The sequence below is a fragment of the Danio rerio genome, chromosome 2 (genome assembly GCF_052040795.2).
Source record: "Danio rerio strain M-AB ecotype USA chromosome 2, GRCz13ab, whole genome shotgun sequence".
NCBI classification, from domain to species: Eukaryota; Metazoa; Chordata; class Actinopteri; order Cypriniformes; family Danionidae; genus Danio; species Danio rerio.
Genome location: NC_141022.1, coordinates 20,159,626 through 20,176,322, shown reverse-complemented (window position 1 = coordinate 20,176,322; position 16,697 = coordinate 20,159,626). Strand labels below are relative to the sequence as shown.

Here is a 16,697-nt window from a genome sequence, read left to right as displayed (position 1 = left end):
AAAAATAAATGTGCAGTCGTTTCAATGTCAACCTCATAGAATGTACAGTTGTTGTGATTAAATTAAATTCATTTGTAAGAAACTCTAAAGATGGGTAAATATCTTTGAGTATGTTAATGTGTACTTCTTTAGCTTTAGGAGGGGAATGAAGGAAACATGTTGTTTGATGTTGCACCTTAAACATTGTTCCGTTTTACTGTGTACTGTACTGTATATTGTTGAAATGACACACAAAAAATAAAAATAAAAAAGCCAACTTGACTAATTCGATAATAGGGCTCTTGAAAAAAAAACACATTGTTTCTGCTAGCTTGTATTGGAAATATTGGTAATGTTAAAAACCATTAAAAAAGTCCAATGCCACAAACATGAAATAGTTAAATAATGCTCTTAACTCTGCGCGAAGTTAAACAGTTCAGTCTCTCTGCAGCCACAAACACATATTACGACTCTTTTTTTTTTTAAATGTAATGACATGTTTAGGAATAATAATGGCGGTATACTGCTACAAACGGACTTTAAATTACATCAACATGTCAAACTCCTCAGTGCAAATAAGCAAACAACATTAAACTAGCCCATAATGAAAGTTATCTACAAACGGATGCTCAGTAGTACATGATAAACGTTATCTCTGGCCAAGTCTCTCTCTGGCTGATTTTGCAGGCAGGCTACTGTAAACGTGACCGTGATCTGATTGGTTATGGAGATACTGGCGTGGGTGGACCAATAATAGTAAACAAATCCTGTGAGCGCATGCGCAGAGCTTGAGTGCTGATGGAGGTTTGTCAGAAGAAGCATCTGCTGTTAGCCAAACATCTATACGAAGGTTAAGGGAAGTTATTAGGGTTTTGTTTGACAAAGTCAGTAAGTATTTTTAAATTAACTACTCTTTATTTTCTATATTTGCACATTTTAGTGATAATTTGCTGTTTAAAATCGATGTAAATTTTGATGAAGTTGCTAGCTCCGTGGAGCTAACCGCTGCACTTCCATTACAGTAACCAACTGCTAGTTTCCCAAGTTAACGTATGCGAGTTTCATGTTATATGTATTATTTGAAAATGGTACATGTTGCACGGACAGTGGTGAACTTTGCATAGTTTTGATCTTTTAGCTTATAACGATGCTTTTTGTACGTGCTAATGTTTACCTTTGGCCTAACTCGTTAGCCTAGCCACACGACTTTTAAAGAGACGCAGGTGTCGGCCAATCAGCATCAGACGTTTTTGATATGAGGCGGGGCGTGCGAATGGGCGTGACGTGTATTGTGTACACACTGTACGAGAAGCCTGTTAGAAAGTGTTTTTTTTTGTCCACTGTCATTACCATATAAAGCCTTATTGGCCGTTTTTCATGGAAATGTTTCAGCTGTAGATTGCTGTCTCGTGTGGTTTGGCGTTTTAGATAAATCTGAAACATTTGGTTTTTCACGTTTATGCGATGTTGTATACACTAGTAATCCTTTCCGTGGTGTAAAATAATCCACTATCACTGTCCGTCTGATTATTCATGTATTATCAGTGTTCCGCATATATCAAATATCCCTTATATTTCAGTTGAACTAAAACCTTGTTAAAACTCACAGTTGATGTGTAAACAAATGATGCAGATTAGTCGTGTGTTGTTATTTTTATAAACATGTTTCGTGTATTTTATTTAGGTTTACTATATTTAGTTGAAAATATGTTATTTTTTTATGGTATTTTAACTATGTACATGTAAAGGGTGAACATATTTGGGGGTAGGCATAGGGCGATAATGATTTCAAAGGGGGGATCGGTGGCATGGCGTGGCTGTTCAGACTGACACCTTCATGGTGTTAATTCTTTTCTTTAATGACAGCAGTAAAAAAACTGAACAACTATTTGAACTGTACAAGATAAAAAAAAGAACTTTTTTTTTTTTTTAACCTTTTTTTTTATCCACAAAGCGTGAAGCTTTTGTCACTGCAGTGTATCCTAATGGGCTTCTGGAAGAACATTTCAAGTACACTACTAGTACATTGATATTAGTATGCTTACTACTTAAAGTTTACTTTTATACTTGACCTTTCTTAAGTATATTTCTTTTTCTTAAGGGTGCATTTACTGACTTGCGAAGATCAGTCTTGTACAGCGAGGGGGAGTATTGCCGCTCTAACTGCCAAGTTGGGTCAAAGCTAGGGATGCTCTGATCAGGACTTTTGCAGCCAATATTTAGTACCAATTCCTTGTCATGGTGATCGACTGATACTGAGTACCGATTCTAATGCTTCAAGCTTTATAATGCATTGAGCACATTTTCCTTCTAAGTATGAACTTGCCTTACCAAAAAGAATAAATCAAGGATTCTGCATATAATACCTTAAACACGTCTCTTTAGGTGTGAACGTTTTATGGCCAGAAACAGATTTACCGAAAATAATTCATCCATTCATTTTATTTAACCTAATATACGTAATGCTTAGACCATCATTGCTCATTTACTCTAGTCGCCATGATTCCCGGCTATTTTAACTCAATTTGGGTGATCGTGAAGCCGTTATAAATTTGCGGGAGACTCGCGGAGCTTCCGGGAGAGGTCAGAAGGTTGGATGAAATGCTCCAATAAACTGTAAATGTGTCGCACTGCGTCTGTATATATTTTAGCTGCTGTGACAAGCGCATGCGCCCACACATCATTTACCTGTGTTATATGGCTGCAGAAATTTGTAATCTCGTAACCATGTAGAGACAGAAATCGCATGCCGTTGTGTAAATAAGATATTACGTTCGACCATTTTGCTTGTTTATTGAAAGAAATTGTAATCTGGCGCTATGTATAAAACACATTTAACTTGACTTCAAGCGAGGGCGGGGAAAGCCGTTAGTAGGGTGGGGCGCCCCCCTAATATAATGGTAGTGGAAACACTGAAGTTTTTTTTTTACTCAGACATTTAAACAGAACATATTTTAGAGCAGTAATGGCAATACCGTGATATTTTTATCCAAGGTTATCATATCGCCAGAAACTTCTACCGGCCCATGTCCATTTGAGGGAAAGAAATATATAAATTTGTACATATAATTATAATTTTTTTTTTAATGATTATGAAGCTCCTGTATAATTTCAGTCTTTTGATAATACAGTCTGTTTTATTTTAGTCCTAATAACATTTGTCTTGCAGGTGTTAAGGACTCGGTCAGCCAAGATGGCATCTGACATGCCAGTTTCCAGGGGTATAATGACCTTTCACCCCACCGTTGAAGAGTTCAAGAACTTCAGCCGCTACATTGCGTACATGGAGTCACAAGGTGCACACAAAGCAGGCCTAGCCAAGGTTAGTGTGGAACACTACTCTTTTTCTGATAAGGTCACTGCTTATTATGTAGGGCTGTGTGTTTTGGGGACAATATGGATTTGCTATGTTTTTATTTTTTGACAGATATTGCCATTTGATTTTGTAGTCATGATTTAGCTCAATAATTCTGTAAGTCGTGGCAACAATTCTGTGACAGTTCTTAAAAATGACCTGTTTTTGTTTGATGTCTCTGAGTTTAAAACCAAAATATTCCCAAATTACCAATGCTGTTTTTCTTTGATATCTTTAAATCATACAGTCCTATTATTAGAACTGCACAAAAAATAGTTTCTTTATCGATATCACAATGTGCGTGATTCTGCAGTAGTTGTATTGCATGTTGAAATGAGAGCATTTCAAGAGTGTTTAATACATTCAGTCAGGAAATGTTACCGTAATAAAATAACATTTTATTTTGATGGTCCATTTGAGTGATTATTTTTCATTTACTTATTTTTTTGTAAATTTATGCATTTATTTTGATTCAGTAAGTAATGTATTTTCTATTTAAGCCACTTGAATTTATTTAAGGCTATCCCAAAAGGCTACCATGTATTTTACAGTTTTTAAGCCCAGTATCTCAATGAATCTGAATTGACGATTTTTCCCCCAAATAGACGTATTCAGGCCATCTGGTAAAACTATTCATAATGCATTATATATGGCAGAAAAACCAAATATCACATTGTCTGATTATTTTTAATATCATGCAGCCCTACTGCTTAGGTCTTTAACAAAGCTCTGTTTTTGCGCTCCACCACAGATCGTCCCACCGAAAAACTGGAAGCCTCGAGGTTCTTATGATGACATTGATGACCTGATCATACCTGCACCGATTCAGCAGGTTGTGACTGGGCAGTCGGGGCTGTTCACTCAGTACAACATCCAGAAAAAAGCCATGACTGTGAAAGAGTTCCGCAAAACCGCCAACAGCGACAAGTATGTTCTGTTCAACTTGTTACTTGTTTTCCTGAAGAAATTGATCGTGACACCATCTCTCCTTTATGTTTAAGGTTTTGCAGTCCTCGATATGATGATTTTGAAGAACTCGAAAGGAAATATTGGAAAAATGTAACCTTTAATCCTCCCATCTATGGAGCTGATGTGAATGGGACACTTTATGACCCGGTGAGTAAACGCTTGTTGAAGTACTAATTAAATAAAAACGAACCATATTATTTTGTTGCTTTCACTCCAGTAATGAATTATATTGACTTCATTACATTTACTTGAGTAGAATTGTTAAGTAACGTGTACTTTTTGAGTACATTTAAAAATGTGTACTTTTACTCAAGTAAATTATTTGAGAAAAGTGTTTACTCTTGCTTTGCTACATGTGGTGGCGTTCCTCCGTTACTGACAAATGATAATAAATATGATTTATATGACTTATTTGCAAATATCAAGAGGCACCGCATTGGAGAGGTTGTGTCATGAGAGGTTGTTATAGAGATGCGTCTCCTTCTTTTAGTTAGAGCGCATGTGCCTATGTTGGAATGATGGCTGAAGATGTGAGAGTTTATTGGACCAGGTCACCCGCAGCCTTAAGTTCAGCATACGTTTTCGCTTCAAGATGTCAATTAAAATAGTTTGATAATGCAATGCACGCTGTACATAAAACTGACATTGCAACATGTACATGAACTACACCTCCAACCTGAAAAAAACATGTAGTGGTCAGTGTCAAAATTATCCCAATTTTAAACTTATTAAAGAGCCTCTATTTTACATTAAAAATGGTCATATTTTGGTTTGAAAGGTCTCTAGCAACAGGCTGATATGCATGCAAGGTCAAAAAACACTTTTATTGTTTTATAATATGCAACTTTTTACCTAAATATCTCAACAACTCCCATATGGTTTGTTCATTTGTTCCCAAATTCCTCCTTAGTGCAACGCTAATCTGCGCTGATTGGACCGATGACAGCCTGTTGCGATTGGTCTACAGCGTTCAGCACGAATCAGAGTGAAATGCCCAGCACGGCATATCAACAATATTGAAGTAGTCAGAGTGCATAGTGTATGTGTGAGCATACCTGCCAACACTCCTGTTTTTCCCAGGAATCTCCCGTATTTCAGACCCATCTCCAGCCACTCACTCATTTTGTTATTTATCCTGGAAAACTCCCGTAATTACAACCAGTCCTCAGCATTTTGGCACAGTCTTTGAAACCCTCAGGTCGCAAACATCAGTATAGGATCAGATTGCAGTGGCTGCTCAAAACACGCTTCATAGTAGTTACTAACAACACAGTGAACAGTTCCCGGTTCTCAACAGTGTTATTCAGACACCTCACCCCGAACCTAATTTCCCTGGTCTCCTGAATTTTCAGGGACAAATGTTGTGTGAGCCCAATGCAGAAGTGCAATAAAGCAATGCAGTTAAACACCAGCATATTGCTCTATTCTTAATTATGATACACATGCAGTATTAATCCACAAAGTGCCAAAAGCTTGAACTATTTTGAACCTTGACCGTTACACGTGTGTAAGAACAGCTGACGGTTGCTATAGCAAAGACAAACAGCAGTGAAATGCAAGCTCACAAACGCATTTAAATCCGTAAACAGTAGCACGCGTCATGTTTTCAATGTTGCTTTAGCTGCAATATGAGAATATGAAAAGTTAATTAGATACAGGGTTACAATTAACAAAACACAATTAAATACATAATTTGCAAGCTAGAGAAAACAAGGAGACAACCATTTTAATCGCACTTACTTTCACTTGTGAAATGGAGGAAGAAACTGATGCATGATCCACTGATCATGTACTAATAAAGTTCCTGTCGAGTTCTGACACAGTCCCATACATTAATAGTCTTTTCTGATTTTTCCTTTTACAAGCAGCCCATGAATCCTCCATTGTAAACGTGTAGATTCCAGAAGCACGCATAAGAAAAAAAGACGGGAACAGCACAAGGCTGGGCTATAAGCTGAGGTATTTTTGCAAAAATAAACCTCAACCGCTGACTCTTCACAGTAGGGGTGTGAACCTACACTGGTCTCACGGTTTGGTTCGGTTCGCTTATGTTTATCTTGCCATCGATTTGGTTCAATTAGATATCTCGGTGCATCACACTGCATTGACGATGCTTTCCATACATAATTAGATTTTTTCTTCACAACACAAGTTTTTTTTTTAAATCTATAAATATATTAATATTTATATTTTATTCATTTATTCATTTTCTTTTCGGCTTAGTCCCTTTATTAATCCGGGGTCGCCACAGCGGAATGAACCGCCAAGTTATCCAGCAAGTTTTTACGCAGCGGATGCCCTTCCAGCCACAATGTTGTTATATACTTATAATAAAATACCAATGACTAATATTGGCCTATAATATTCACCTTAAAATGATTTAAAAATATTAAAAACTGCTTCTTTTTTTACCAATATAAAACAAGAAGTAAAAATATCATAAGAAAATGCGGTGGAAAAAATCCTTGCTCTGTTAAACATCATTTGGGAAATATTTAAAAAAGAAAAAAAAATCACTGGAGAGCGAATAAATGAGTAAATGAAAAGTAATGAAATGAAAGAGTAATTTTTTTCATCAGATATTATTTTACTCCTACTCGAGTAACTTTTACAATTGTTACTTTTACTTAAGTAAAAATATCTAAGTACTTGTACATTTACTTGACTATAGATTTTGGATACTCTACCCACCTCTGGTAATCTTTAATGGTTTATATGTATAATTTCAGTTTATCTCTTTCCATTATAAAATTGTCGCGTTTAAGGTCTGATTTCTTAAAAAAAAAAGTGATTTTTCACTGCTAGATAGATATACAATATATAGATATGGGTCTTAGATTGAATCCATTTTGCCCCACCATGTTTTTAAAATATGACAATGGAGTTTTTGTGCTTGCCTGCTGATCCTTACGGTGCTATAATTATAGTACATGGTCTTTCATCTTGTTTTACGCTTTATGCTTTAGTTTATTTAACTGAATGTTTTGTAATTACATTACAACATCGATGCTGTGTAAAAGGAACCTTATGAAATTGAAAATAGTCACATTAAGATTTCACCGAAAGTTTATCATTGGCTGAAAAATACTAGCTGTGCATAGAGCCTCTTGAGATCTGAAAATGCACTTCCTGTTTTTTTTTCACTTAGATATTGGGATGTGGGTAACAAATTTAAGCACACCCCTTCAGGTGTCAGTTTTGACAACAAACAGAAATGGTGAGAATGAGGTGTCTGTTAGGTTGTAACCCAAACCCTTTTCTTGATCTTTCTGAATGGAATGCCTACTTCACTGCAATCATTCAACTCGCAGTAGAAAAAAGACAAACCATGCTCACTGTTTTCTCATTTAATATTTCATTTGTCTAGTAACTGTGTCACAATAGGGGAAAAAACTGTCACAACTTCTGGTTCAAGTGGACTTTAATGAATCTCTTCTGGTTTCAGTGGTTTCTGGTTGAAATAGAGTCATTGTTTCTTAATCCCATACACAGGATATCAAAGAATGGAACGTAGGGCACTTGAATACTATCCTAGACACAGTGGAGCATGAAAGTGGAATCACTATCGAGGGAGTGAACACACCCTACCTCTACTTTGGCATGTGGAAAACCACTTTTGCCTGGCACACAGAGGACATGGATCTCTACAGCATCAATTACTTACACTTCGGGGAACCAAAGTCTTGGTAATAACTCTTAAAAAACATGTGGCTTTAGCAGGAATGTCATTTGGTTGCTTGAATTGATTTTTATAGAAAGAAATGTTTAGATAAAATGTGCACCTGTGGGCGTAAAGGTGGTTGTGGTAATTGTCCTGACGCCAAGTGCTAAATGTATCTGGAACGATCCCACAGGTACACCGTGCCTCCTGAACATGGAAAAAGACTGGAGCGGTTAGCTAAAGGTAAACAGTCTTTTGTGTTCTCTGTTCCCTTCACAAAATCATTTTGTTCCCTTATTTATATATAATGCCTCCCTATTGTCCTGCAGGCTTTTTCCCTGGAAGTTCACAAAACTGTGAAGCCTTTCTCAGACACAAGATGACTCTTATTTCACCTTCCATTTTAAAGAAGTATGGCATTCCTTTTGAAAAGGTATGATTTTATGAATATCCGCCTGTCTATCCGCCTGTCTATCCGCCTGTCTATCTATATCCATCCACCTGTCCATCCGCCTGTCCATCCGCCTGTTTATCTTCCTGTCCATCCGTCTGTCCATCCGTCTGTCTATCTATATCCATCCACCTGTCTATCTATCTATCTATCTATCTATCTATCTATCTATCTATCTATCTATCTATCTATCTATCTATCTATCTATCTATCTATCTATCTATCTATCTATCTATCTATCTATCTATCTATCTATCTATCTATCTATCTATCTGTCTGTCTGTCTGTCTGTCTGTCTGTCTGTCTGTCTGTCTGTCTGTCTGTCTGTCTGTCTGTCTGTCTGTCTGTCTGTCTGTCTGTCTGTCTGTCTATATCCATCCGCCTGTCTATCTGCTTGTGTATCCACCTGTATATCCGCCTGTCTATCTATATCCATCCACCTGTCTATCCATCTATCTATCTGTCTATCTATCTATATCCATTCGCCTGTCTATCCGCTTGTCTATCCACCTGTCTTTCCGCCTGTCTATCTATATCCATCCACCTGTTTATCCATCTATCTATCTATCTGTCTATCTATCTATATCCATCCGCTTGTCTATCCGACTGTCTATCCACCTGTCTGTCTGTCTGTCTCATTAGACTTGGTGTGTCCTTTTGGCTGTGGGTGCATGTGTTTGTTTCTTCCTATTTGGGGAGGTTTTGTGATGTCGTTGTCCACTTTTTCTTTGTAGATCACTCAGGAAGCTGGAGAATTTATGGTGACGTTTCCGTATGGCTATCATGCAGGCTTTAACCATGGTTTCAACTGTGCTGAGTCTACAAATTTTGCCACGAGGCGATGGATTGACTATGGAAAACAAGCCATACTGGTATATTAAAAAGTATTATTCACAGGTTTAGGATTGCTTTTAAATTTTTTACTTGTGTTTATAATGGTTGCATTCATTTAATTAGAGTTACAGTCAAAACAGTGAAAATGGGAAATATTTTAATACTGTAAACTAGTAATGGTCAGACATCTTTCTGATGTGCTTTTTTAGAATAATTTACATAATTGTTTTTAGATTATTTACAGATACATTTCAGGATTGCTAATGAAAAAACATAAAAATATATATATATATATATATATATATATATATATATATATATATATATATATATATATATATATATATATATTGTTTAAATGTTGTATAAATGTCATCATATTTAGTCAGTTTGACGTGGCATTAAGTTATATCATGTACATAAAAAAATCCATCAGTCTTTGTCTGTTTTCTTTTAGTGTTCTTGCAGGAAAGACATGGTGAAAATCTCCATGGATGTGTTTGTGAAGAAATTTCAGCCTGAACGGTACGAGCTGTGGTTGGAGGGGAAGGACAACGCACCCATTGATCACTCTAAACCCACGCCTGAAGCAGCTGAGTTTTTAGGTGGAGAGGCTGGTGCTCAAGAACTCCGCATTGAGAACCAAAGTAATGAGGGACAAAAAAAGAGGTGAAAAAACACACCCTCTTTCATTCTCAGTTGCCTCTCGGTGTACGTCAAATTATATATAGTATTATAATATCCCTTTCAAATGTTGCTTTTGCCACTTTCATTAGCCTGGCCAAACAAAGGATAGGAACCAAAAGACACAGGGTGTGTCTGGACTTTCCAGAGGAAGTTCTTCCAAAGACTGAAACAAATGATGAGGCTGAATATGGCAAGAAGGGCCGATTGACTCCATACACAGAACAGTGCAAGGAGTATACAGGTATGTTTTGAGGATATGGCATTAATGTGTTTTAAAGGGTTAGTTCACCCCAAATTCTTTTATTATTTAATTAATTACTCGCTGTCCTTTTGTTCCAATCCCATGAGTCCTTTATATTCAGAAAATAGATAAATAGATGGATGGATGGATAGAAAGAAAACAATATTGGCATAACAATCAATATAACATACACTTCGACCACAAACACCTTAACAAAACATTCACAACTCTCTAATCCCATAGTGTGACATAAAGTTAAAAACAACAACACTTTTTTTTTTTTCTGATAATGTTTTGACCCTGGTCTAGGGCGTCAAGATTTAAACATAAAAAAACACTAGATACATGCAATCACTTTTAAGAACCCTTAGAGTCAGGTGTGTTTATTTGTCCTTTTTTTCTCCCTCTTTTTTTAAACACCCAAAATCTGAAGCCAAATACCTCAGAGAGGACCCACAGAAAAATAATAAACATAATAATATCCCCTAGCTAAACACCCAAGAGAAACTAAATACACCTAACAAAATAACAGAAATAAAACTAGAAAACTACTCCTGTCTCCCTAACTATATATAAAAACGAGAAAATATTTACAGAAATGTGTGCCGTACCAACCCTTACTGCTTCTCATCGTGTATATACAAGGTACAGTACTTACAATAACAAAACAAAAAGAGAGGAAACATGAGATAGAAAAACAACAAACAGAAGCCAAAATTTACCCACACACACAATACAGGAATGCACAATCAAAAATAAAACTTGCAACTATATTTTTCTACTACACCAAACAAAAAACAACACTCCAACCAACTCGCTGTCCTTAGCTCCATGCCCGTTTCCCTTTGTAAAAAGACGCCCTGGATCACTCCAGCCAATCCCAAGACACGTCACTGGCGTAGTTAGGGCAGGGCCTCTGGAGAGGTAAAGAGCTGAAGAGAGAGAAAGAAAAATAGAGGGCACACATACACACCTGCTAAAGCAACAATAAAGCATCTTATTTAGTTCCAATCATGATATTATGGATGAAATATGAGAGCTCCCTTATCCTCCAAACAAAGTGACTGTTTAAAGTTGTTTAGAGCTCCAGAAATAAAACAAAGACATTTTTAAAACATTCTATGTGGCTTCTACTGTTTATCATATAGTAAGTGGTACTCTATATAGTACATTCATACAGTACGATACTCAAAAAAAAATATGTAAAAATGACTTTGTCTTTGTCCTCTGCATCAGATCAGGTTGCGAGTTTACTATGGGTAGTATGACGTATAACATGCAAGCATTCCACTGCCTGTTGTAAACAAACACCATAGTCAGACAACATAACAATGAGTAATTAATAATCAGCTTTCCGTTTGCACTTTCTTAATTTTTTTGAGTAAAGGGTCTGTGGGCTCTGTGCATGTAATATTGTGAATTAAAGGGGATTTCGACCAGTGTCAGACAAACAAAACACACTTTCAGCCAATCAGCTGTAAAGGCCGTGTCTAGTTACGAAAGCAAAGTTTGGTGATGGACATTTTTGTTTTGGTGCTTTTAAATATCAACATTGCTTGGCAAAATTTGCTTAGTTCATCATAAATTGATGCAAATCGCATATGAATGCTTAAGAAGACAACAGAGAAGAGCAGTTTTTGTTCATTTTCATTCAATGTTCAGTAATGCCTAAAATTGGGTCAGCAGGCTGAGAAAAAGTGGTTTAGTGTTGCATTCTCTACGATCTCATCCACTTGTGAATGTATTTTGAAGGGTTAGAAAGAGGACATGCTCAAAATGTATTAGACCTTATTTACACCAATATTTAGTGTTGCTCATTTATGAGTGTATTGTAGAGGTTTGACGATACATGTTTTGAACAGTTTCAAAGGTTGGCAAGACATGAGCATCAAGCGTACACTTACCAGACACTTTATTAGGTACACCTGTCCAGCTGCTTGCAAATTTTTAATCAGTCAATCCCTTGGCAGCAGCTCAATGCATTTAGGCATGTAGACATGGTCAAGACGATCTGCTGCAGTTCAAACTGAGCATCAGAACAGGGAAGAAAGATGATTTAAATGACCTTGAACATGGTATGGGTATTGGTGCCAGACTGGCTGGCCTAAGTATTTCAGAAACTGCTGATCTACTGGGATTTTCACGCACAACCATCTCTAGGATTAACAGAGACTGGTCCAAAAAAGAGAAAATATCCAGTAAGTGGCATTTCTGTGGGTGCAAATGCCTTGTTGAAGCCAGAGGTCAGAGGAGGATGGCCAGACTGGTTTGAGCTGATAGGAAGGCAACACAATAACTCAAATAACCACTCGTTACAACCGAGGTATGCAGAAGAGCATCTCTGGACACACAACACTTTGAAACTTGAGGCAGATGGGCTACAGCAGCAGAAGACCACACCACGTGCCAATCCTGTCTGCTAAGAATAGAAAACTGAGGCTACAATTTGCAAATCCTCACCAAAATTGAACAATAAAAGATAGGAAAATCGTTGCCTGATCTGATGAGTCTCAATTTCAGCTGCGACATTTAGATGGTAGGGTCAGAATTTGGCATCAACAACATGAAAGCATGGATCCATTCTGCCTTGTATTAACAGTTCAGGCTGCTGCTGGTGGTGTAATGGAATAGACGATGTTTTCTTGGCACACTTTTGGCCTAATAGTACCAATTGAGCATCATGTCAGCACCACAGTCTGTCTGAGTATTGTTGTTGACCATATCAATCCCTTAATGACCACAGTGTACCTTGAACATAAACATGACAATTAGTTCACTGTACTCAAATGGCATCCACAGTCACCAGATTTAAATCCAATAGAGCACTTTTGGGATGTGGTGAAATGGGAGATTTGCTCTGCGTGATGCTATTATGTCAATATGGACCAAAATCTCCAGTAGAGGAATATTTCCAGTACCTTGTTGAATCTTTGCCACGAAGGATTAAGGCAAAAAGGGGTCAAACCCAGTGCTAGTAGTATACCTAATAAAGTGGCCGGTGAGTGTATGTTAACATAAAACCAATGGTAAATGTGACCTTGAAATGAAAAATCATGAGCTGTGCTATTACAGAGGCAGCTGGCATTTACATTTTATCTATAATGTGCCCATTTTCAGTTGTAAACGGTCCTGACTTTCAGTATTTATTAAACGTATTCAAGCCATGTTACCATGTTCCATCTGGTGTGCTCATAAGTCAGTCCCTTCTTTGTACATGAATTGTCCACTGCACTCACACAGTTACATTAACAACAGATGGACTGACCTTGAATCTTAAAGTTAATACAAAATGAATGGCTTTCTGTGGCTCTAGAAAAACTTTGATCTTAACCTTAAAAAGTTGAATGAAATTAAATGTAAACGATGATGTTGTTCACTCAAAAATTTATTACAATCACTCGCGAGAATTTCTTTTGGCATCTGAAGGGAATCCCCGTTCCACTATCAAACAGCTCCCTAGTGTTTGGGAGCATTCCTGTTGAGTTGTGGCTTATGTTTGTTTTTCTTAAATGTTGTTGTGTTGTGAGCACATTTTCTTTTTTAATGTCATTAGCTATGTTTCCATCCGCCTATTTTTATGCGCATTTTGGATATGTGCATAAAAAATCCGTTGATGGAAATGTCAAGATGCTCAAATATTTAGAAAATGCGCATTAAAAAAATGTATGCGCACAAGTGAGTAGGATGAACTTTTTAGTCGATAAGAAAAGATAAACTACGATGGAAACATTTTTATCGAACACATTCCAGTATGCGCATTAAAAGAAGGTCAGGTGATTTTGTTATAAAAGATCATGTGACAATGAAAATGTGTGTGAATGGATAAACCAGCAGGCTGAACTCATTGTAAAACATCTGAAATGTTGTTTTGGTTATTCTAAAACACCTTAACTGTTTCAGTATTAGTGTCAAGAGCTGGGGTGCCCAAACTTTTTCTTATGAAGTGCCAAAAACCAAAATTGTTTGAAGCTAGTGGGCCGAATGTAAAATTTGTTGCCATGTATAAATTTCTAATTTATTCATTAATATTTAAAAACGACTAGAAAGTATTGCTTTATATTAACTAATACAGTATTGTTTTTTTTACACTTTATAATATAGTACTTATTCCAGTAAAAACAAAACATCTGATTTGTAACAGAATTACACTTGTTTTGCCTTGATTTTCTCTTTAATGTCTTTTGTGTAGTAATTTATCTGTTGAATGACAGATTTAAAAATCTGATTCATTTACAACATTTAATTGAAACATTTAATTTCTGTTTGCTTTTTGTTGTTCAGCAATAAAACTAACAAATTAAAGTTGCAAGCAGCGACAAAAGGGACTTCATACTAACAAAAAATGTTATGTCAAATTAGAAATGACGATCTCCGTGTTAAAGGCATTCGCCCCAACCCTCTCTATCATTTTCACTATGCTCTAAGTTGGGAAGGTGGGCCAAATCAAAGGTTACAATGGGCCAACTACTTTGGGCATCTCTGGTCAAGAGCATCTGTTCTTCAAACGTCACCACGCGATCATTACATGTCGGCATTGTCTTCTGAGTTGCAAGTGATTTAATAAATGAAGAAAAGATTTTTGCAGCTTCTCCTACTCCAGCAAATTCCGTTTTTACTGTTGAAATTTGGCGCCAGTTAATCAGGAAGTGACGATTTAGTTCTCTTTGACTCGTTGAAAACCCATATCTAACTGTGACCCAAAAACCGATATATGTACCGAACTTCTTTGTACTGTTACACCCCTTGTGGATTGACAAAACTGCTTTCTAATTTTTGGTGTAAACAAGGTAATTAACATCCTATGATTTAGCCTGCCTGCTAAAGTAAGTATTCCCCAAACTCTTGCTATTGATTAAGCTTTAAAAGTGCTTGATGTATTTCAATCTGGCAATGTTTTGACGGTTTACACTTTAAGTAGTGAGCTTTAAATCATAGCAACCAGTCTGAAATTTCCTGTAAACCAAATCTGCCTTGTTTCAGAGTTGAAGCATGAAGACCGCACACTTCCACTGATGGGTTCAACCAGTTTAAAGATGCTGCCAGGATCCAGAAGTGCTGAATTTTCGGAAAACGTTCGGGGTGCTGGTTTTAGTGACGCAGACCTGGATGCTAAAGCAACTAGCCATATTTCAGCCTGTGCGCAGCCCTTCCCAAAGCATCACCTCTCTATCGCATCTGTCCCTACTGTCCCACACTGCTTGTCAGCTGTGCCACGGGTATCCACCAAACCAGGGGTGGCAAGCCTTCTCTTTCATCGCACCCTCAGCCCGACAGATGCCCTGCAGGTCCACAGCTACGCAGCCAAAGCTGCACTCTGTAAACCACAAACACCCAGTCCAGAGAAACCCAGAGAAGACCTACACATACCAGACATCAGTCTAGACGTGAGGCCAAATACACCAACTCCACCCCCAGACACACCAGAGGTTGGTAACTGCATGCAGTGTTTGTATTTTATTTTTATATGGGCATTAAACTGTAAAAAAGGCTAGGTTCCACTCAAATTGTTGAAGTTTATTTGATCGATTTAACAAATTCAAATGAATTGAACATGAAACGATTGAGTTGTCCCAAAAAATACATTAAAATACATGAAAATACAAATTAAAATAATTTTATAATTTCATTACAGTAAAAAAAGACTTTACAAGGCAAGCAAGACACTCTTCAAATTTATGTTTTGAGACCAGGCTTGACCAAACTGTTCATACTAGATACTGAATTAGTCATTCTAGGTTGACTCCCTTGTAGGGCTGGGTGACATTGCAAAAATAATTCTGACAGTATCATGATTCATATTATTCAATATTAGTAATTTTTTTTATATTTTTAAACAATATATTTAAGAATATTAGTTTTTTTAACCACTTTAATTTACTAACAGTTCTAATACAAATAGTTTTAATAGTCAAAAACTAAAATATTCAAACAAAATATATTTTCTCTTTATAATAAAATAAACGAGATTCTTAAAGAGACTCTTACACTTGATGAATAAAATGTTACAAAGTGCAATGATAAAGGTAGTCTGTAGGGTGTTAATAATGATAAATTAAACCTTAATTATTAAAAATCTTAAATAAAATAATTTACGATGCAAATGATGATAATCAAATCTAAGCTTTCAAATAAAAGAACCAACCATCATTATTCAAATACATATTGCAACGTTACAAATTGTAAAGTTGAATGACTAGATTATCCCCTATGCTAAAAACTCTTTCTGATGGGGTGCTAGTGGCTAGGATGCACAAGAAAAGAAACCAAAAAGCCACTCTGGCGACATCCTTAAATCCCTTTTTATTCACTGTCCTCACTGCTGCTACATCACACTCATTTTCACTTTTGTTGTTATTTTGACCTGAAGTGACAAGCATGAGCACGTGGCTCCACCATTTTCTATGCTATTTGCGCTCCCCTGGCATCTCTTGTAACTAGGCGATCATTAACCGTTTTCTCAGAGAATGACAAACAGACAAACCATTGCTGCAGCTCTGATATAAGTGTATGGAGAAAAGTA

The 16,697-nt window shown here is 36.7% G+C and overlaps 1 protein-coding gene across 2 annotated transcripts in view; it reads left to right on the top strand.

Annotated features, from left to right (window-relative positions):
* Positions 1 to 769: 769 nt before the first annotated feature.
* The window catches only part of kdm4ab (lysine (K)-specific demethylase 4A, genome duplicate b), a 41,847-nt gene continuing 25,919 nt past the window's right edge, over positions 770 to 16,697 (top strand). For both annotated transcript variants that reach the window (XR_015478377.1, XM_087240645.1), the window contains exons 1-11: positions 770 to 867; positions 3,149 to 3,301; positions 4,086 to 4,261; positions 4,336 to 4,450; positions 7,796 to 7,989; positions 8,158 to 8,207; positions 8,294 to 8,397; positions 9,150 to 9,287; positions 9,707 to 9,918; positions 10,026 to 10,177; positions 15,158 to 15,603. Coding sequence is in view for 1 of the 2 variants with exons in the window: in XM_087240645.1 (XP_087096771.1) it covers positions 3,173 to 3,301; positions 4,086 to 4,261; positions 4,336 to 4,450; positions 7,796 to 7,989; positions 8,158 to 8,207; positions 8,294 to 8,397; positions 9,150 to 9,287; positions 9,707 to 9,918; positions 10,026 to 10,177; positions 15,158 to 15,603 (1,716 nt within the window). In the remaining variant the exon portion in view is untranslated. The remainder of the gene's footprint in view (positions 868 to 3,148; positions 3,302 to 4,085; positions 4,262 to 4,335; positions 4,451 to 7,795; positions 7,990 to 8,157; positions 8,208 to 8,293; positions 8,398 to 9,149; positions 9,288 to 9,706; positions 9,919 to 10,025; positions 10,178 to 15,157; positions 15,604 to 16,697) is intronic.